The sequence below is a fragment of the Aulonocara sp. 'chitande type north' Nkhata Bay genome, linkage group LG11 (genome assembly GCF_057382095.1).
Source record: "Aulonocara sp. 'chitande type north' Nkhata Bay isolate Kocher_YH1m ecotype deep benthic linkage group LG11, A_spYH_male_GT1.1, whole genome shotgun sequence".
NCBI lineage: Eukaryota > Metazoa > Chordata > Actinopteri > Cichliformes > Cichlidae > Aulonocara > Aulonocara sp. 'chitande type north' Nkhata Bay.
In genome coordinates, this window is record NC_141354.1 from 30,560,710 (window position 1) to 30,583,003 (window position 22,294).

Consider the following 22,294-nt stretch of genomic DNA (forward strand, 5'->3'; position numbering starts at 1 on the left):
TCTGCCTCCGATGCAGTGAAAAAAAGACGGTACAAGGAGCTGCTTGCAAAAGGTTTTTGGAAAGAGCTGATGGTGAGATTTTTTCTGAGGCGGTTGTAACGTCATTAACAAGCTGCTTTTCTATCAATTTCCGGTGTGTTTTTATTGACTGTTTTGCTTATAGTACACAATTCTGTCTGCAGGTGCAGCCACACTGCACACACCCTGCTGTTGGGCAGAGGTCAGGGTGAAGTCGTGAGCATGCAACTGGTGGATGTGCAGAAGCTGTCAAAATAATACAAAATGTAAGCCAGTTGATCGTTTTCTCCATCGCTCTTTTTTTAACTGATAAAAACGTTCATTTCTTCGAGCGATATATATTTTTGCACCACCAGATGGCGCACAGACACCGGGCTCGCCACAGCTGTTTCATCAAAAATGAAAATAAGAACTGCCAGCTCTGGAATAATACAATTTGCCCATTTGTGCCTTTTCATGAATCAAACGAGTGTGGTTTGAGGAAGAAAGTTCCGTCTGTTTGACATTCCGCAAGCGGAGCTGAGCTCTGCTGTTTTGGGCTTGTTTTTGCCTGTCAGGACTGCTTACATCTGGAAAACCTTGCTCCACAAAACTTTCACTTTAAGAAGGCGCGTCTAGGCTGCGGTGTGGTGTGTTTATTGCGATCCTTAAAGTGGCACATGGACGCCGTGGCTGGGCTCTGCATGGCACGACACTTTGTACCTACAGGTTCGGTCCATTGTGGGGAGGAAACGTTTTGACGAAACCGACCCACGGAGCACGTTCCTGTAGTCTTTTTCATCTTTCTCATTTATTTTTGAATCCACGGCACCCACGGTGTATGCGGCAGCGTGAACTCCTCGCCGAGGCGCGCAGCGAGGCGAAGGAAAGGATCAGCAGATTCAAACGGACGGACAGGGGTGGTGTTGGTGGGGTCGGGATCAAACAAGACATGAAATGATCACCAGTCAGGCGTCAAAGGTGAAGCACACTGGGGCGTGAGGGAAATGGAGGCACCGCCAGGGACGAGCTGCTGTGAGCCCACCTTGGCCAAACAGGACTAACCGAGTCGTGAAAGTGATTGGGATGGCAGCATCCAGCAACTCAAGCCTCTCAGGTTCATCTTTATCCTCTGGTAAGAGTTCAAATTCTCCCCAAACGAACAGACACAGAAGCTTTGCACTAAATAATAGAAATAATAATAGGATTGCATTTCCTCTTGAGAAGTTTCTAATGCTTTCGTTTGGCTTGAATCAAACTTTTCTCTCCCGTTGGCTTGTATACAACCCACGCATTATCTTAATCTCTATTAATCTGTCTCACAGATTCCTTTCATTAAACTTTCTCGAGGTGGCAGCTGTGATAATATAGAAAAAAAAAACCTCTAAGTGGATGCAGCTGTGGAGGTACTGGGGTAAAAGGAAAGCCCTTCATGTGCACAAGGATTATAAGGTCGTGAGATGCAGTCAGTGTGACGCTTGGTTTTGGATGTTGTCCTTAACGTTGCCAATCATTTCCACAATTCCACTATTGACTTTCCACTTGGCTGTCTTCTGTGATTATCTTTGGCCTCCTTTGTCTACCATTTTCCAAAAATGCAACATCAACCAGGCTGAGGTGTTTTCTGATATTTTTTTTAATCTAATATGCCCAGTTGAGTGATTATAATACATCTCAGACTGCTTCAGTTTGCAGAAAACTCCAGCCAAATCCCCTTTGCATAAACAATGGTATAGCTCAGTGATTAGCGCATATTATTTGTCATTTTTGTGTGCTTTGCTTTTCACAGAAGGAAAAGCAGAATGTTTGTCAGCAGCTGTTCAAATAAACCCTGAAAATGCAGTGGGAGCAGCAGAATGCTTTCTCTGCGCATAGTCCCTTGTGTGTTGATAAGGAGTAGCTCGTATTTGCCAGAGTATAAAGTACAACCTCCACTATCGCAGCACTGCTTGATGTGGAAGCCCCACCAAACAACCAGGGGCGAGCGTGTGTGACAGAGGGATGAGGCTGTTTGTAACGCTGAGCCTCCGCACGCGTGGTTTATGTTTGGACTATAAAATCACATCAAGAAAATGTGCAAAAAAGAGGGGGGAAAAAAGCTGCAGCAAAAAGTCAAATTCAGCATTGCTTTGGTGGATTTTCATTTAATTTATGGCAGGACGAGGACATTCCATAAAGTGTTTGTTTTACTTTCTCACTGTCTCTGCATCCTGACCACACACCAGCGTCACATTTCCCAAGGTACTGCCCAGTGGGAGGGACAGACAGTCAAGCTGATATAGCCCAGGGTGACCACAGGCTTCACAAAGCATTATCTCATGTGTGCGTTTCAGAAAGAAGTGGATTTATTGTTTGACCGCTGCTGCTTTAAGAGGAAAGTCTCTTCTTTCTGTGGCATTGGAGGGTTGTCATTACTGTTGGGCTCTCAATATAATTATCAGAGGTTACAAGCTGCACTGTTGCCAGGGATGGAGTGGTTGTCGCAAGGGTATTATTATTTTCGTGCAGAGCTCTTTGGCAGCCAGATGCAACATTTGAATAATCTTGTCTATGAGGCATATGACTGAAACATGAATCTCTGTGAAATTCCAGCTCCATATTAGGTCTTCTGTTCTTGCTGCAAACAAAGTGCTTTGGTATATTTGGCTAAATCCATCATATTTGTAAATCTGCACAATCGAATTGTAACTGATGGCAATTTTCTTTTATTTTCAAGTAACAAAAAGAGGTAACTGGGTTGATTTGTTTCTTTACTTTCTGCAAAATATCTACAAAACCCAATACAATGGGGTATTAGATTGTATGCAAATCACCAAAAAGCATGTTGTAGACATTTTTGAACTGAATGTTTAATATACAGCTGGAAGATAATAGCTATAGCCTCTATTCTTTGAAGTTGATTATAGCAATAGACAACCAAAATGATTGCCATAAGATTGCAACATAAATGTTGCAATCTCATCCTTTCCCTGGAAACATATCCTCTGGCTTTCTGTCTAAATCGGGGAGATTCCTACACATTCTTGGCGTGGTTAGGCATGGAAGCATGTAACTGTACCAGCAGCACACCATTTGGCAGACGGCTTCAGGAAATGAAGCTTTGAAAATGTTTTGTGAGGGCTACAGCATGAAAGTATGTCTTTAGATCCAGCCTTAAATGATAAAGTTGGTCAGGGAGGCAGACATGTCGCCATGCATTACAGACAGGCTGACTGTTAAGTGCGATCCTACACATTTCTTACAACATATCTCAACATATTTCTGTTACTTCTTTATTTTTCCTCATTTATTTGTTAATCTTTCAGGACTAGATTTGTGTCATGTTTTACTTGCATGTTTGCATTCATATTCTCCACAGCAGACTCAAAGAAATGTCAAAATCAGGTTACCAAATGATATTTTTCCTTGTTTAAACTCGCCTACACTTCTTTTTAACAGCCAGCTTTCCCTAGGTCTATGCCAGCAGCACACAAACACACTCCACAGAGAGAGAGACACTCTCCTACCTGTCACATGTTATTTGGTCAGCTAAGACTGTGTTGAGATACTTGTTTTGGATCACTGTAACACACAGATGGTCTCCCTGCTGCAGCTCTGATGTATCCCACTGACATGCTTGTGTGTGCAAGTATTTTTGTGAGGTACGCACACTTGGAGATCTTCTCCAGAATGTGTCGTTTCTTAATCCTCCTTATGCGTGTGGATAAATCTCAAACCTGTAACTAAAACTTCAAAGTGTTTTTTTTTTTTTTTTTTTTTTTCCCCCCCCACAAGTGGTCAACAGTAAAATTATTTTTCACAGTCTACTTTTGTTATGTTTATGAAACGGCCTTTTCTGATCATACATAAGCATCTTTACAGTCTTCACGAAGAACAGAAATAAGAATTTCTGTTCTCTTCATCTTTAGATGGTTAAAATGAGGAAAAATCAGATGGTATTTGAAACTGTAGAAGATATACAAAGGACTTGAAATTAAGGACTCCTCCTGCCAGAACAAGACCTTGAAAGGTTTAAAAAAATAAACTAAAAGCAGTCGTGTACTGTTGGTCCATAATTTGCTTAAAAATCCCCACAATTTTTCTAGTCTGTACAATCAGCATGTGATTGAAGTCCGGTGAATAACTATTTTGGAATTACGGACGTTTTTATACACAGTGCCTGATTTTCAGAGGCCAGAAAACACCTAACAGAGCCCAAACAATACAAAAAAATCTTTAGATAAACAGAACAAAGCTGAATTTTTAGCACAATGATGGTAATAAAAAGATATGAAGGAAAGAAACGGCTCATGATCCAAACTATACCACATCATCTGTCAAACATGGCAAAGGGAGTGTTATGGTTATGGGCATGTATGGCTGCCAGTGGAAGTGGGTCACTAGTGTTTATTGATGATATGACTGCTAACAGAAGCAGCAGGATTAATTATGAAGCATACAGGGCTGTACTCTCTGCTCAGATTCAGACAAATACTGCAAAACTGACAGATCTTCACAGTGCAAATGAATAATGACCCAAAGCATAGTGTAAAAGCAGTAGAGTTTCTTATGGTAGAGAAATGGGATATTCTTCAATGACCTAGTCGATCACCTGATCTCAACCCGATAGAGCATGCATTTCAATCGCTGAAGACAAATCTGAAAGTAGAAAGACCCACAAACAAGCAACAACTGAAGATGATGCAGTAAAGGCCTGGTGGAGCATCTCAAGGGAGGAACGATAGCATTTGGTGATGTCTATTGGTTCCAGACTTTAGGCAATCAATGACTGCAAAGGATTTTCATTCAAGTGATTAAAATAATCCTTATATTCAAAATTGTTTTAATTTGTCCAGTTTCAGTTGAGCCTCTGAAAAATGGGGGACTGTGGATTAAAAAAATGACTGTAATTCTTAAACAGTTAATGAAGGAAAGAAATCCTTGAATTAAAACTGAAAGTCTGCACTTCAGTCACATATCAATTGCTTGATTTAAAATCCACCGTAGTGGTGTCCCACAAATTTTGGGAGCTGACTATAAGCTGTAAAAAGGACTGCACAAATCAGATTTAAAGACATCTGCACGTACGATACAGTGACAGTGGGTCCCAGTTTCCAGTGAAATTACTGGCTCCATATTACCTCTGCAGATACGCCCCCAGATATGCAGCATTGCATTGCATGTTGGGAAACATCCCATCAGATGGTCAGGTATTGGTCTCATTTCTCCTTGTAATTGTAGTTTCTGTGTCACCTTCACTGTTGACAACAGCAGTGAGGATTGTGCACAGAAATCCTGTCTTAAAATACTCCAAAGTTGCTGTTGTCAGCCATGCATTCAGTGTACATCAACACAAGTCATTGTTTTAGGCGCTGAAGCGGAATATTTCTTTTGCATTTTGCACAGACAGTAGAGCGGACGGTATCTCGGGGGATAAAACTCTTAGCTTGATCTTTATTCATCGCAAATTCTCTTTGTCATCGAAGCAAACACCCGCTGGTAATTATTTTATTGAATGCTTCTGACTTGGTGAGTAATGGAGGGCAACGCAATTAATAGCTGTTTCTTCGGGGGGGAAGAGCCCTCTGGCTGCTTCAGAATTTTAAAATTCTCCCTGATCATCGTCAGAGAGACGCCACACAAACTCTGAGCCACTTGGAAATTCTTTTTGATGTTCTTTGGGTGTTTATGTGCATGTGCGAGCTTGTGTGTGTGTGTGTGTGTGTGTGTGTGTGTGTGTGTGTGTGTGTGTGTGTGTGTGTGTGTGTGTGTGTGTGTGTGTGTGTGTGTGTGTGTGTGTGTGTGTGTGTGTGTGTGTGTGTGTGTGTGTGGGTGGGTAGGTATTTGCACATATGTGTATATTTGGGCAAGTGTCTGCCAGTGTTTGCATCTGAACCAGCACTTACGCGCTCCCTCTTTTGTAGCCAAAGCTGCTGCTCAATTCCAGGCCGAAATGCCATTCGTCATTATTAAGAATTAGATTGAAAAGAGAATATTTGGCAGCCCACCAGATGAAATCACATTCTTTAAATAAGCTGCAGTGGAATAAATCTTTCAGGCTGTTGCCAGTGCAGTACACAGTGACAAAGCGTCAGTGTTGAACAATACATTTTCCAAGGCAGCTTAGCCGCGCATCGGCAAATGGAGCCCGAAGGTTATTTGGTAGTGTTGGAAGGCAGACACTCTGTGAAGGGCTTCAGCAACAAAATTTATCGGGGTCGGGCTTGTTTGCCTTTTCTTTTTGTCATTTACATATTCAGCTGTTAATTGTGTGCACCTGTCTTGTTTGTGCCCTGTAATAAACAGAGCTCTTTGCACAGTGACTGTGCCGCAATGATGAGCTTTTTATTTTATTTGAAAATACTGCAACCAGCCTCCAGTCAAACTCATGCTGCCACCGCTCGCAGAGAAGCCAGCAGGAAGGAAGCGCCCTGACTGTCTGCTCTTCAAGTGCTGTCAGACACAAAAAAAATCAAAGAGGAACATAGAGATGTTAGTGGAACAGTTTTAACACAGATGCACTTCATATGACTAATGATTTTCAGTTTAGCTGCCTGGACCTCGGTGGCCATATCCAGCAAGTGCTCACTGGTTTTCATTATCTGATTCCCATCCCCATATGAGGTGTGTTTTATTACTTTCCTTCCTCGCCAGAGGGGTGTGGTGCGGATTTGCTGATGAGTACAAAGGAATGCTTTACATGTATCATCTGGGCGCAGTTGGGTAAATCTCTCTCTCTCTGGCACTGGGAGTGACATTGCTGGCTATTTTCTGCATTTGGCATGAAGTCTAATCTGCCTATGTGATAGCTATAGGCCACCAGGACTGATATTGTATGACTGAGTCAGTGTCACAGTGTGCATGCTGAGCATACCAGGCATTCAGTAATTTTCAAACATGCAATTAATTGTTTCTTCTAAGGGAAGAAAATCTAATTCTTATGAGATTTTTAGCTGTAACTGGTGTCAAATTAGCATGTTTTAACTGACTGCAATTTAATAGATTGTGAAAATCTTCAGGTTTTTGTAATTACAACCTTGTAACACGATTAAAAAAACCAAACAAACACACGTTTGAGTTTGAAGGTTGAAGCTTGACACGACCTAAAAGTCCTCGCCAGGAGCGCTGATTTGTTTGGGATCTTGCCAGACTGCTCTGCAAACACAGTCAAAAACAACAAAGGGATATCAGTTTCTACATCATGAAACTGATGTGTACAAGTAACAAGTTGCTGTGCAAAAAACAAAACCAAACACTCCAAAAATGGATTTTGCACAAATGTATTAAGTTTTAATGTAACAAACTGTTTATGGGGACTATATCAGGAAAACTGAAAATATATACAGTACTATAGTGTAACGCCTACAGTGCTGTAGTGTGATTTCCCTTTTTGCTGTACAGTAAAAGAAAACCTGACGATGTATATTAGCCATTCTTATGATTACGGGTGTCAACGTGTTTTTATTTTTTTATTTTTTATGACTTACCTTTGGCCACATTTTAATTCATTCGGTGACGTTTTCTCAGAGTATTACAAGTCATTTCTTTTCTCAGTAGGAGTAAACTCTGACTTGCTGCAGAGAACTTACTCCACCTTCTCTGAAACGTTTCCTGAGCTAATGTAACATCGTGCTCCATAATCACATAATCATATCTCAGCCACCACATTTCCCACGGGGATGTCTTGCTGTGTGTAGCAAGATTCAAATTGTATTTACTTCTGCTAATTTTGATTGGCGTGTTTGTAGTCTCACCGCTTGGCAGATGGGTGCTGTCGGGGACCTTGGTGGTTGTTAATATAGATCAGGTGCGTGCCGACACAATGTTTAGCAAGCGGACATCAGCCCGTACCGACTGTCCTTGAAGCGCAGACGCTGATTAGAATTGTATTCACTGGTGCGTCTCAAGAGGCAGCTGCGCAGCATGAATCCATATGCATAATTATAGCGGAGAGATAAACAACAGTGACATAACAGTGGTAAAGGGCGCACACTCATCCCACTGGGAAAAAGCTAGAAGTGGAGTTTTTGTAATGAGAGAAAACAGGAGAGTTTATTAACACAATCATGAGTTTGTGACAAAAGCCTGTTTTTGTATTTTTGTGTTTTGCAGACCCTGAGGATTATCAGCCACCCATATGGAAGTCTTATTGTGAGTAATTAATTCCCTTTATACACTGATTAGCAGTGCTTTCACCTAACTTTGCCTTTGGTGTGCTTCACCTTTTTTTTTTTTTTCCTGCTCCACATTTCACACAGAAATGTTTTCTGTCCTTTGAAGAATTAGGTTTGGTTTAGCATAACAAAATTAGATGCACTGCAGGTTCCAAAAGGCCACGCACACACGCTTTAAAGGCACACACTGAGAACACACTCGCCCACTGAATTCATTCACACAAGCGCAAATGCAAAGCAGCCAATTCCTGATCTCTGAGTAAAATAGGTTACCAGCAGCTAGGAAAATAGGATTTTCTACCTGCTAAAGAGCCTCATTTAAAACGGGGTCCTCAGAACGCCCACTTCATTATGCAGTGTTTTTACCATGTGGGAGGAAACGGGTTGGCTCGTCAGAATAGAGGTAAACGCACTGATTGAAGCTGAGCTGAAATCGTCTCTGCTGGGGAAAATGTCTGTCCTACATTTTGCTTAACTAATTACAATTTATAGCTTTTTAAAATAACTTCCCCTGTAATTAAATGTCTAGTCTGCGTAATTTTACATTAATGCTGCTCCCGTCTGACTCCTCTCGTCCTATGTTGAGGTATTTTTGGATTCCCTCTGTCTTGGGAATGGATGATGTCCAGATCTTGCTGGTTGGCTTAAGTCAGCCTGACAAAACATGAAATTTCACAGTCAGGAGAGCCTTCCCCCTGCCTGGAGAATCTGCTGCGGTGAAGACTTAGCTCAGCCTCACACAGCACTTTCTTTAGCACTGCTTGCCAGTAGTGAGGACACTGGAGTGGAGCCGTCATCCACACACAAGGCTGCCAAACGATGGGACTGAGAGCATTAAAACAGGAAACATTTTTGTTTGTTTCATTTGTTTGTTGGCGATTTTGTGAAGTTTGCTTTGGTAAAAGGGAAAGTGCACTTCTAGACTCATAAAAAATCATGGTTAGCTACTGATTCTGATTCTCTGTTTTGGCTGCTCACTTTTTTTTAAACAGCTAATTGAACGTGCTATTTCTGGGAGGCGGCTGAGATGTTTGTGCTCATTAAATCCCTGCCACAAATCTCTCATTTCCATTTTTTCCCCCGTTTCACTACTAACGCTAATAATAGGCTTGCACTTGCACCACGTGTGTAAAAGTGTCTTTGTGTTTCAAAGTTGAAAGCAATCTATGGAGTTATAAGTGCACATTAGGTAAACAGGTCCTAATTCACGCAAATGGATTTCAGATATATGGCCCTGTAAAACACTCACTGCTAAGCACTGCACACAAAAGCTAATGGCTCCTTATGTACCTGTTACTTCTGCTCTCTGAGCAGCAGTTAGAAGCTTCTTCCACAGGCTGCAGCCTATTAAGTGGAAATATGGCTTTACTCATAGCTGTTGTCCTTTGTGTAAATGCTGCACAGCACACTTTATTTCCTTCCTCTTAACTGTGTATTAACCACGCTTCTATTTGGTGGAAAACATGGAGCCTTCATCAATATGCATGTTTCTCTAACAGTGTACCAGCTACAGCAGGAAGCCCCAAGACCAAAGAGGATCACATGTCCTCAGGAGGTATGTGCAGCTTTGTGAACAACTGCATAGATGCTGAAAGGATCATAATCATATTTTTGTCACTGTAAATGTGAAAAACAATTCTTACCTCAGTGATAAATGATAAACAAATTCAATGCATTTAAATTAAGAAAAAGTCCAAATTTCTGAAACTGCTTGATTGCTCAGATAATTCATGTAGGCTTGCATTTGTATGGTTTAAAATTTCCAACGCACAGCAGCAGCGAAGCAACAATAAACGTTCTGATGCGAAACTAAGCCAGAATACAAGCAAAGCATGAATCCCATCTGTGATTGTATTCATTGTTTGTTTATTGCTGCCAAATGTCCGATATAACAATCGACCATATGGTCAGGCGCTGGAGCTAACTGACACAGTTATCGACACCATCAAATTCGAATTTATTATTTCTGAGTGTCTTTCCCTTCATGAGTCAGTCTACCACGCTACATGTACACCACTGCTCAGTTTTCACGCTCAGGTTTTTCCCGTGGAACACATTCGCTGACAAGTGATCGAGTCTGGCAGCTGGGAGCCAGACCACTCGGTAACCTGCGGGGAGCTGCTTGTTGAACCTCCCGCACCCAAAGTGTAACCATTTAAACTGCAAAATAAAAATTAAATAAGTGACGCTCCTTTCCTTAAAGTTTGTTTAGGAGCATTTTTTTCAGGGACTTTTTAAGGCAAAATTTAATGATATTTCCAAATCAATTACTATGTCGTTTTAGCTTGCACAGGGTTTGATTGTTCTCTCAATCCCGTGAATGAAAGGGCCGATTGAAGTGCTGCCATCACCTATAGTGCAGCTACAATTGCACATTTTATCCTATAAGAAACATCAAGATGTGTTACAAGTGTAGAAGAGAAATTCAAGATCAGGGGCGCTTTCGAAGGAGACTGCAGATTCGATCCCTTCAGTTATGTCAGGAAAGCTCATGGAGCAAGTTGCTCTACTTTTTACTTCCCTCGCAGAAAGATCTGTGAATTTTCTATTGTATAAGCGTCCAGAAATGATGCGTGTCTCATCCTATTTTGAGTCTTGCCACACTTTGATGAGCTAAGAGAAGCCTGTGGGCTGCTATTACTAGATAAGTAGTTGTACAGTAATTCACTACAAAATGATGTTTGACATATTACCAAATCCAATGTCGTCATAGCTATTATCTATAAAAGATTACAGAAAGAAGGCCAGGAAAGAGGAAGAAAAAAAGAAGTCATGATTCACCGTGGCAGTGCTATAAAAGCTCAAATCTATGACATGAAAAAACCCCTCTTGTGTTATTGCAGGCGATCACTATAGCGATATCTGTGGTTATATTTACATTCAAGATTAAAAATAGGTTTAGCCATATCTCTTGGTAGACTTGTAATACATAGACACTAACAGGCTTAATATAAATTTTTGCAGCTGGCCATCTATCACCAGCTGTTTTAGTGCTTTGCCTCCAATTCATCTCCACAGTGTGTGAGCTGAATTTGTGGCTTTGGTAGCTGTGAATAGACACGGGGGTACAGATGGTAATCTGTGCTGTGGTGTTGGGCCTTTTATCTTTCACACAGGCTGTAAGAACAATTTGCAAAGCTATTTGATTGAGCTTTCATGTTATATTGCTGCAGCCAATATTTCTTCTTCTGGTTTACAGATGGAGAGCAGACCGAAATACTATGGCAGAGAGTGAGTGTAACTGAATTTCTTTCATCATTTCTATGTTGTTTTTCCCCCCGCGACGCACAGTGAATGGTTTTCAGTCGTAGATTATAAGTGGGTGTGGATATGTATCTATTTGTTTCTTTTGATCAGCATTCAATATGTAAAGCTTCATGAGTGAGGAGGAAATCACATTGCAGGACTTATATACGTTTTTTAAAAAAAAATAGATTTCATGGCGTGATCTCTCGAGATTATGCTGATGAGCTGCTGGTGGGAACAGAGGGTGCTTACCTCATCAGGGAGAGCCAAAGACAGCCAGGGACATGCACCTTGGCCTTAAGGTAACAAATCCATCAATATGCAGCACCGAATCCCTGAGAGGTCGGCTCTACCAGCATCCCAACACTCACCGAGTCTCCACTTTGATCGCTTTTACTCACCCGCTCAACCTCTAAAACGTATCTACCGACTACATCCTCATTCTCCATCCAGGTTTGGACACCAGACCCTCAACTACCGATTGTTTTACGATGGGAAGCACTTTGTCGGGGAGAAGCGGTTTGAGTCGGTCCACGACCTTGTGACGGACGCCCTCATCACTCTTTACATCGAGACCAAGGCAGCAGAGTACATCGCCAAAATGACCACTAACCCCATCTACGAGCATCTTGGTTACACGTCGCTGCTCAAGGACAAAATGGTGCACAGACTGAGCCGTGGACGCACAGAACCACGCAGGGTCACCTTCCAGAGAGATGAAAAGGTGGGTTTTATGACTGGATGTTGTACTGCGCTCATCCAGTTTGTAACAAGTGTATACCATGTAGAGTAAATAGAAGTGTGTATGTGTGAGATTCTGATCCTAAAACACTATCAGGGTCTCTGAGTCATTCAGAAACTGTGGGCATTCAGACTCGGAAAGAATCTGAGTGGCAAGAAGAATAAGAAATCCTACAACAAACTGTGTAGCTCCGCATCCCTTAATCAAAACATCTGGAATTACACGAAGAGTCAGAAACTTCTTAGAAGTTCCCCAAAGCTGAACTGAGCTCTACAAAATACCTTCAAAAACAATGTTTAACTGGGGGAATTTGTGCTGAGGGTGGTCCTGCCAAATATTTCTTTGTTTTGTGCTGCAGATTTTTGCATTTTGTGGATGTGGTACATGCGGTAACTGTAATTAGATTTTCTTTGAATTTTGCTTCTGCGGATTGACCTAAGCAAGCTAATTATTGACTCTTGGCTTGGGTAATATTCCAACAGGAAGGGAGCGGTGCAAAAGAAAACTTCTCCATTATATTGTTCACAATTCTGCATCCAAATGGTATAAAATACTAAAGAAGTATAGTAAATAACAAACAGACTTGTTTTCACTTTTTATTTTTTTCATCCAAATTATTTGGCTGCCCATAATCTTTCAAAACATCCACAACAAGCCAGCATTATTGCAAAGATTTAACGAGTTGCAGATTACAGTAGCTGGTATTTATCACCAGCACTGGGTAAATACTGGGGTTTTGATCCAGTTCCATACTACTTAACATTTCCAGTACATTTCCTGTAGAACGAGAGCATTCCTGAGAGGACACTTTGTCCTGTGAGTGAGACGTACATTATCCTTGCTGCCTCTGGGTGTGTTCACTGCTGCCATGCTTCATTGCCTTCACTGAAAGGTAATGATGACCAAGGGGACTGGGACTTTGCTCGGCCTGCCATCCATATCAGACACGTTGATCTTGGGTGAGACAGGTTTCACATTGTATTCGTTGGCACTCGCAAGCTGATGTCAGATTAAGGTCTGTAAATGATTTCTTAATCAGGATGAGGAATGTCTGCCTTCTTCATGTTTTTTAAAAGTGTCCTTCCACTAGGTGGCAATCTGAACTTAGTTCTTGTGCCTTTTTTAAGAGGTGATGGCAGCCAGAGTCACAGCCGAGCTTTAATGTTTACATTTATTTACTATTTTTATATTTCTTGCTGTTTTGCTGTGAGCGCGTGAGCTGTATCGTTAATGTGTCTCTCAGCTTTGATTTATTCTGGGATATTTTGTCTTGAAAATGTCAGCTTCTAGTTCATCACTCAGCAACAGGCAGATGGCAGCCTGTCAGGAGGACCATCATTGCTGTGTTAACATCATCAGTCTTGAGTTCGATTTCTGTAACGCGAGAGCATTAATGCAAGCATTGGCTGCTGGTCAGCGAGTAGTCCATTGACTTATTGCTGTTTTAAATAAACTTTGACAGATACGGCTACACCGAGAACTCCTCTAAGATGTGCAGACACGTCTGCATCTGCATGAAAGGCAGCGCTTCATTGAAAAGTGTCCCTCGTGTGTTCGATCCACAGCCTGATTTTTAGGTTTGAATGACTGTGGACTGCATTCTGTAATAAGCATCCCATTTGGCAAGTAAAACTGGAGCATGTCTCTAGCTAAATGTCAGATTTTCAGCTATCTGTGTGTCTTTGAAAAACTGACTATGCATTCCTCCTGCCAAGTATCTCAGCCGGTGACAGCTGTGATAATGGCAGACTTTGTCAGGCACCGTTTGAAAACCACCTGCCAGTCTCTTCTCACAGAGAGACTGTCTTCTGTCGGCTCAAATATTCCGCGTCTGAGAAGCAGAGACCTGACCCGATGGCTTGAATCTGTGGTCGCTTTTAAACTTTGTGTTTACCAATTACACAGCTCCACCCCGAGGCCTTTAACAGCCACAGAAGCTTCACTGTACACTCAAAATTCACGCGTGTTTACTCGGTGTCGGGTTGATACCTATGTAATACCGTAACTGTGAATGCTTGTGTAATTAAAACCCTCTCACAAGGTGAAAGGGGGCACTTGAGTGAGCCATCACTCTCCTGAGTTTCTTTGCGTGTGCAGGAATTTACTCAGTGACTAAAGCCTCTCTAAAGCCACATTGCTCCTGATGCTCACCACACTGGTTTAATCTCAGTGGCGCTCTCAACAAGCTGCCCTGCGTGCGTGCCCAAGAAAGATTTTCAAAGGTTTCGCCATGTTTTTTTTGTTTATTTGTTTGTGTTTTAGGATAATTACCTGTTTGCTCTGCTATAAAAAAAATGCAAAAACAACTATTTATGTCTCTTTAGTTGCAAAATGTCAAAACGCTACTTAAACAGTATTTTTATGTGGTACTTTTCCAGAGTGTGATAGATGCATGTTCGGTGGTCCTAGCCCAGACAAAAGTGACAGTTTCCTCCATTTTCAGTATCTTTCAATACTGTGTCCTTCACAGTATGCCTATTTTTCCATTTGTTAGAGCAGTTTTGTTTTAGTCCCCTTTGTCTCACTGTGCCAGTGTCCACTGTGCTGTTTTCCTACAACTCCAATCATAACTGAGTTCACTCAGCTGCATTCTCACAAAAGTCCTGAGGGGAATAAAAGAGCCAAACTGCTGAAAAGAATGCAGAGCTTGTTGTGGGACCACCTTTTGTGTCCTTTCTTCCAAGCTCTTCTTTAAGAGACAAGAAGCCATCTGCCTGCAGACAAAGAGCACAACCCTTGTCTCCCCCTCCCTTCCCCTGCCTCTCCTCTCCTCCCCTCTGCGCGGCTAAAATATCACGGAGTGGTCTATTCCTCATCTGTCTATACAGACTTAGCTGCAGAGTTAAATTGTACCGTATGGTATGCGTAGGTTTGAAAGAATGCTTGTCACAGTGACAAATTTCTTCACCTGTCTTGTCCCTCTTACAGCTAAGGCCTAGTTTACCCAACAGATATCAGAGACATAAAGGAACAAGCTGGTACACAACATGTCCACTGCCTTCCCCCTCCCTTGTGCTTCTCTGTCTGTCAGCCTAGCTTCCTACCCCTTCATTTTATCTCAGTTTTGCAGTTACCCTTTGGGTCTTTTGCTCTCTGCCTCGCCACTCTGCTTTTGCACCAGCTCTTTATCTCACAAATCCAGTGCCTACGGGCTTTCCAACCTTTGCAGTAGCTTAATAAATCACTTTTTTAATGATGTCATCCAATAGATGGACTGATCTGTTTTGTAACCTGGAAGCTGCTGGACATGAAGTCTTGCTGATGTTTATTCGGAATGTCATGTGATGTGTCGTTTGTGTGCAATACCTCGTTTTAGAAATTGTGACAATTGGAAGCAAGTCTCGTGGTGCTGTTTACTGGCTAATAACGAGCACAGCTAATGGAGACAAATTCAGCATGAACATGGCAACAACCCCCCGCCGGCAAAAAAGACGCTGCTGCAGACCTGCAAATGAGCTTCCTATGGGATTTTGCTTGGATTTGGGCACTCCTGGATTATTCCCTGTGTAAGGATTATTACAGTAATCCCTGTGAATACCAGTTAATGGTCTAGCTCTGCTGGTCTTCTGACACAAGTGATTGTCACAGACTGGAGTAGTCAGGGCAGTATAGTCAGGGCAGTGCAGTCCGGGTGTCTGGAAGATCTAGTTTGGATTGCTGTGTGGGGAATTCCACCAGCTGACAGACACAGCTAGAGGTCAAGATCTGTTTGAGTTATGACAACACAGCCTCAGCTCTGACAAGGCTGACAATCTTGGGTCTGTCTCTGAGCAGGCGAGTGACCTGTTTAAAGGATCCAGTGCTGAGTGAGAGCTGCTGGCAGTGAAGTATTATCTGCAGTTAAGTGAAGTGGAGTGTGTCCGGAAGGCACTGTGCTAATGGGAGTGTGCTCAGTGCTATAAAGAGGGCGTCTGCACTATTGATCCTGCTTTAGAGAGCTGTTGAGCTGTGTGAAGTGGTCCTGACAGCACCCGGCTGCCCTCACTCTCAACCTTCTAGCCCCTGCCCATCTAGGACCCTGCTCTATCTCTCGCTCTCTCCCTTTTCCTCCCTCTCTCTTTCTCTCCCTCTTTCTGGGTGTGTGAAAGAGGACCATTGTGCAAGGCACACTCCTGCCCTCAGGCCGCCCACTACCAGTCCTCTTCCCACTGCTGCTCTTGCTTACTGCTGCCACTGGATTCAGATCAGATGCAGAGTCGAGGCTGCGCTGGCTGTCATCAGTCGCCCTCCTGGGTCACAGGGGAGTGGAGTGTAGCTGCTGCCTCTGCTTTGGACAGTTGCCGACAGCGTTTGCTGCACAGCACTCACGGATCCCCTTCACACCTTCCCTCAGAGGAATTGGAGAGTCTCTGGGAGCCCGATCAGTCAAGCATGGAAGCTGAAGAAAACATAGGTTTAGCAGCCGAGCTGATTACCCACAAGGCTAAGAGACAGGAGAGGAAGCGCCAGGAGCTGCTGGCTTTGGCTCTGGGAGTCAAGCTGGGGAGCAAGGGGACTCTCCTGTGGAAGCCTATTAAACTGTTGGCCTCTTGTCCTCAGATCTCTTCACCTCTGGTGCGACGGAGTGCCTTGAAAGATATGCCGGAGAAGCAGTGCTCCTATGAAAAGATCCACAACTTCAAGGTGAGCAATTTCTTCTTAGACACAAGGAATGAAATGAGTCAAAGTGTCAGCTGCTGACAACATTGTTAACATTTCTCCTAAATGACTATTCATTTATTTTGTAGTAGCTCACTTTTGTTTTTCCTTTGGTTAAGCAACTCTTTAGCGAGATGCATCTCCAGATCCGCAGATGTGTTTGGATCACAGACCAGTGTGTGTGTGTGTGTGTGTGTGTGTGTGTGTGTGTGTGTGTGTGTGTGTGTGTGTGTGTGTGTGTGTGTGTGTTGCTGTTTTGATGAGAACACATGCAGCTGACACCCATATGCATTGAGGGGAACTAATGGATACCACAACCCATTAACAACAGAACACATTGATTAGCATTGATTTAAAAGCTCTTAGATCTGTTTTTGTTTTAAGCTTCTGATTTTCTAAAAAAAAAAAAAAAAAGTGTTAGAGTTGCATGCAAGTGCAAGAGTTATGGCTCTCTTAATACACAAATGAGAACTTGGACATACTTGCCTCTGGGCACCTTAAAATTCTTGCAGTGGTGTCTTGGGTTTCAGTTAAGAGGTGAGCTACAGTGATCCCCAGCTTTTTGTTTGCTTTGTCTTTGAAAACCAAACAAAAACTATCCACTCACCACCTGCCATGTGCCCTCTGCACTCATTAATCCACTCCTACCTATTCAAAGTAACAATGAAGGTGTGTTCAAGTGCACATCAGTGTAACTCCATTTGCCACCTTATCCTTGTTCTTACCATAGGCGTACATCTGTTATTTTGACTTTCAGGCTTGCCTCTGTGCTCCCCCGCATGTATCCAATTGCTCAGGATAGATGCCAGACGCGCTGTAGTAAATCCTTTAATCTGCCTCGTGTATACTACAAATGCGCTCATTTGGTGCAGAGTTCCATCCAGTATGGCTTGGCATCACAGTGTAATCCAGCGCATCAAAGGTGGAGAGGTCTCCTGTGTGAACTGGTCATTGACTTGCGTGTGTGTGTGTGTGTGTGTGTGTGTGTGTGTGTGTGTGTGTGTGTGTGTGTGTGTGTGTGTGTGTCTTCCCAGGTACATACCTTTCGAGGGCCGCACTGGTGCGAATACTGTGCTAACTTCATGTGGGGCCTCATTGCACAGGGAGTCCGCTGCTCAGGTACTCTACGCACTTCAACATAAAATGTTGCATGTGGTAGACTGTTTGAAAATATCCTGTCCCGTAAGTCGGATTACACGAGGCATTATAAGATCTGCGTCTTCTCACGGATGTTTCAGTTATTTAGCGTGGTGGTGGTGGTGGTGGTGGTGTTATGTATTTTCCCTGTTACATCTGTGGCAAACAAGATGACATCGTCCTGTTGCTGACTCATCAAAAGACATTTAAACACAGTGAGGAACAGACATCTTTATAGAATCACAGCTTTAACTGTTATCACTCCTTCTGAGCACTCCACTCACTAATATTTTGTACCACTCCCACCAAATAATTCTAATAAATGTTATTCCACAGCACTCCGTAGCTGCTTAATAACTGCCACTGTCCAAACTAATTCATGCTGATAGAATTTATATCCAAATGTAGGTTATGTCAACAGTAAATGCTACAGATAACCTATGACATATAAAACTCGGGTCAAACACAGGCCAAACGCGGTGTCGCTGTTGTCCAAATATAGCAGCATAACTGCAGGTTTTCAGGGCCTCCACGGGGTTGTTTTCTTGCACAGATGCAATCCTGGGGCTGATGTGCGCTCTTGTGGACTCTGTTGCTCTCTCCCTAAACAGAGAGTTTGTTGTTTAGACATTTGCCATGCTGATAAGCCAGAGGCAAACGGCGGTATCATCAGACACCTCATGTGCTATGGGAAGCAGGAGAGACTTCTTTGTCTCTCTCTCTGTCCCTCAGTTCTCTGCTTATCTCCTCCAACACTGACTGAGAACGAGGACCCCAATCAGCCGACCGGCGTTAACGCTGCTCGGGCGGTTACAAACAAGTTTGTGATGAACAATTTCAGAGTAACATCCCCCAACCTCCCCCACACCCCCACGCCGCCTGGTCTACGAGTACCACTCCTTCAAAAACCTTTATTTCAAGCTGTGCTGCCACACAAGCAGGCATTACTTTTTACACACACTGCTTTTGCCAGCTGTCCAGCACAATCCACGTGACCGAAACTACAACAAGAGCCCCCCGCCAGTGCTGCCTTGTCCGCTGATATCCACCGTTGGCGCAGTACACCGAGACAGCTTAACAGCAGCTGCACTGTCTGACAGTGCAGTTTATCACTGACTCTGGGAAACCTTTTCAAACTGCTGTCTTAAGCCTGGGATGATGGTTGTGTTATCGTCTCTCTCTCTCTCTCTCTCTCTTTTTATCTCACTTTTGCTCTGCTAGACTGTGGGCTGAATGTACACAAACAGTGCTCCAAGCTTGTTCCCAGCGACTGCCAGCCGGACCTGCGCAGGATAAAGAAAGTGTTTAGCTGTGACCTCACGACACTTGTCAAAGCTCACAACGCAACGCGGCCCATGGTGGTGGACATGTGTATTCGAGAAATAGAACTCAGAGGTAGATCCATCACTTATTACTGGTAAAGGAAAGTAGAATACACAGTTATTTCTATTCCTTTACTCGTTTGTAATGTTTAGAAATGCCATTGATCCCTTTTTGTACAAAAGACGCCTGCATTTTCTTTGATTCATTTTTATGTTTTTGTGACAAAGAAACAGACACAAACCTTCCAATTTTCTCTTGCAGGTATGAAATCCGAAGGTCTCTACAGGGTGTCTGGCTTCTCTGAGCACATTGAGGATGTGAGGCTTGCTTTTGATCGAGGTTTGTTGACAGTGAATTCCTTTGCTCTATGCTCTGGGTTTTAGTTCAGAGGTTCGAACCTTTGAGTAAAGTGTTTCAGCTGCAGAGGAGCGTGATACAGTGCTGTATTTTATTTTGGAAATGGCAAAGGAAACCTACAGCAATGATTTTGTATTTTGAACAAATACAAAACGGCATCTTAGTCATACATTTTCTGTTTTGTGTCAACAGATGGCGAGAAGGCTGACATCAGTGCCAGTGCCTATGCAGACATTAACATAATTGCTGGTGCTTTGAAGCTTTACTTTAGAGACCTCCCCATTCCAGTCATTACATTTGACTTGTACTCCAAATTTATTCAAGCTGCAAGTATGAGTGCTTTGCTTTTGCTATTCCGCACCATTACTGTGTTAGTACTTCTCTGCAGGGCTCTGATACTAATCATTTTACTAATGTGATGCAGAACTTCCAAATGCTGAATCCCGACTGGAGGCCATTCACGAAGGTTTGCTGCAGCTCCCTCCGGCCCACTATGAGACCTTACGCTACCTGATGGCTCACCTCAAGAGGTAACTTCGCCCACTAATCAGTTATGCTGTTGCAAAACTGACAAAAAGACAAGCTGTGATTGGATGACACTGGGTTTCTTCGTAACCATGAATATGGGCACTGTAGGTTGTTTTGAGTCAATCCTACATACCTGTAAAGATGCTCCACAGAACAAACTGTGTATTAACCTGCAACTGAAAATAGTCTCCAGTAAATGCACTATTTACATAAGTTTATAAAGATTTGTTGAAAACTACAGTGTCTGCCTAAGATTCAGACTTTTTTTTTTTTCGTCAAGCTAATCTGTCCACTAGCTTCCTAGCTACTGCAGGAACCCCTCCTCCCACAAGGTTCATGTGCCCTGGCTGGAGACACTGAATGAACACATGGCTCAAAATAAAAACATGTCAAAACAACACTCGTCTGGATGCTTCATAAATCTGTTCCCTGTGCAAACTTGATTTTTTTTTTTTCTTATTTTACAGGGTGACAATGTTTGAAAAGTACAACTTAATGAATGCTGAAAACCTGGGGATTGTCTTCGGTCCAACTCTTATGCAGCCGCCGGAGCAGAACGCCTTGACAACCCTGAATGACATGAGGCAGCAGAAGCTAGTGGTGCAGCTTATAATAGAGCATGAAGATGTATTATTCTAAGGAGCGAGGCATCCGCCCATTACAAAAGAAGAGAAGGACAACTATTTATTCTATCAGAGGAAATTCAAGCCACCTTAATTCTAGTGAAGAGTCTGAATTCATTGTCGCATGACAGTTTCACTTTGTCGGTTTTAGTGTTGACATCGTCTTGTTACTGTAAGTTTCGGGTCTCTACGCTCAGCCAAGACCATCATTTAGATATTAGGAAAGGATCCTGTGTTTCTAACTACCTACAGTGCAGTTCCCTCCTCTGTTTAATTTGAAGACTGTCACTACCTGGTGTAGACTCAGTCATAATGACAGTGCTGTGTGAAATCTGCTCTGGGCACATTGTCAGTCAGTGAAAGCTGTGTAAACTAAGCCTCACAGATCAGCCAAGTTAATGTTTCTAACATGACGTGTGCATATGTTGTACTGTTTGCGAGAATGCTGGTTTAAAAATGGGATAAAACAATGCAGATCCTGTCATTGTACATAAAATCAGATCATCCAATGATCGATATTTTGACTCTGTGTACAAACAAAGAGAAATAATAAGAAATGAGACAATTGGGCGCTCATAAAGCACTTTTTTGCAACGTGTGTATAGATTTATTTTGTACAGATGTTTATTTTTGTGTTTCTGCATTGTTCTTTGTCACAAATAATATATTCTGTCGGGGCCGGTTGTTTGTGGACTTGTTTGTGTCGATGCAAAAACGGTCCTCGAAAGAAGAGTACTGTCAGAAAAAGCAAACGTGCGTGGGTGCACCATTTCGACTTTCAGTGTATTCAGTGTTATGTGAGGAATACACATGTGGATTAAACACTGGTCATTTATTCATGTCCTATTGAAGACTGCAACAGATGAGCAGAGCTCCTCTGTATACATGCCGGTTGCTCATGTTGTAGTGTTTCAGTATTTCATGCTGTAATTTGGAATATTTTCAATAATGATCTGTTTTTTTTCTTCTTCTTTTTTTATTGCCAGTAACATTGCTCTGTGCAGCTTGAGTTGCAGTTTGCTTAACTGTCATACTAAAGCTGTACCGGGCGTGTTTCTTTCACACTTGGTTCGATTGAATCCTTTCTACAAATCCATTTTATCAAATTGTATTTTTGTGACAGTTGATAATGTAATTTATGAAATGATGATGATTTATTAAAGGTTTTAAAGCTTGAGGTTGAAATGGGGTGAGCTGCTGCAGTTTTGTGTTTTATAGGGATAGTCTGCACTTCAGTAAGTTGCAGTAGAAGTGGTTCAGGCAGAGTGAAGGCCCAGCCCTGTTGCTAGTGATGATTGCTTATATCCTGAAGCGCAGTGATTGGAAGAGCTTTTTAAAAAAAATCTCGGTTAACCAGTAACGCTACAGTGTCTTAACATTTAACCTCATTCTTGCTACATAACCCTCCCACTGATCCACTTTTACCTGTAGGTGTGTTCAGCAGGGTGGAATTTTTCTGCAGTGAGGGGGAAAAAACAGTCGTTCTCTTTGTGAGAAAGGACATAGTTGCACCACAGTGTTCACTTCCTGTTTGGTTGCTTAAATTCTCT

The 22,294-nt window shown here is 42.6% G+C and overlaps 1 protein-coding gene across 2 annotated transcripts; it reads left to right on the top strand.

Annotated features, from left to right (window-relative positions):
- Positions 1–221: 221 nt before the first annotated feature.
- On the top strand, positions 222–21,921 carry chn2 (chimerin 2). Of its 2 annotated transcripts, XM_086312039.1 has the most exons (13): positions 223–1,132; positions 8,089–8,127; positions 9,650–9,705; positions 11,350–11,381; positions 11,585–11,698; positions 11,850–12,120; positions 16,678–16,761; positions 17,811–17,895; positions 19,135–19,308; positions 19,498–19,575; positions 19,786–19,923; positions 20,018–20,123; positions 20,589–21,921. In XM_086312039.1, exons 1-13 carry the CDS (start codon positions 1,084–1,086, stop codon positions 20,758–20,760), a joined length of 1,398 nt encoding a protein of 465 aa, XP_086168165.1. In that variant the 5' UTR covers positions 223–1,083; the 3' UTR covers positions 20,761–21,921. The 2 variants fall into 2 exon arrangements, with proteins under 2 accessions (XP_086168166.1, XP_086168165.1); XM_086312040.1 differs by lacking the exon at positions 11,585–11,698 and having other exon boundaries at positions 222–1,132.
- The last annotated feature ends 373 nt before the right edge of the window (positions 21,922–22,294 follow it).

Excerpts from the sequence above, each read along its gene's own strand:
- chn2 (XM_086312039.1), top strand. The coding sequence starts at position 1,084 with ATGGCAGCATCCAGCAACTCAAGCCTCTCAGGTTCATCTTTATCCTCT. Across the intron at positions 12,121-16,677 it reads CCTTCCAGAGAGATGAAAAG|ATCTCTTCACCTCTGGTGCG; the intron begins GTGGGTTTTATG and ends TCTTGTCCTCAG. Across the intron at positions 19,924-20,017 it reads CAAATTTATTCAAGCTGCAA|AACTTCCAAATGCTGAATCC; the intron begins GTATGAGTGCTT and ends AATGTGATGCAG.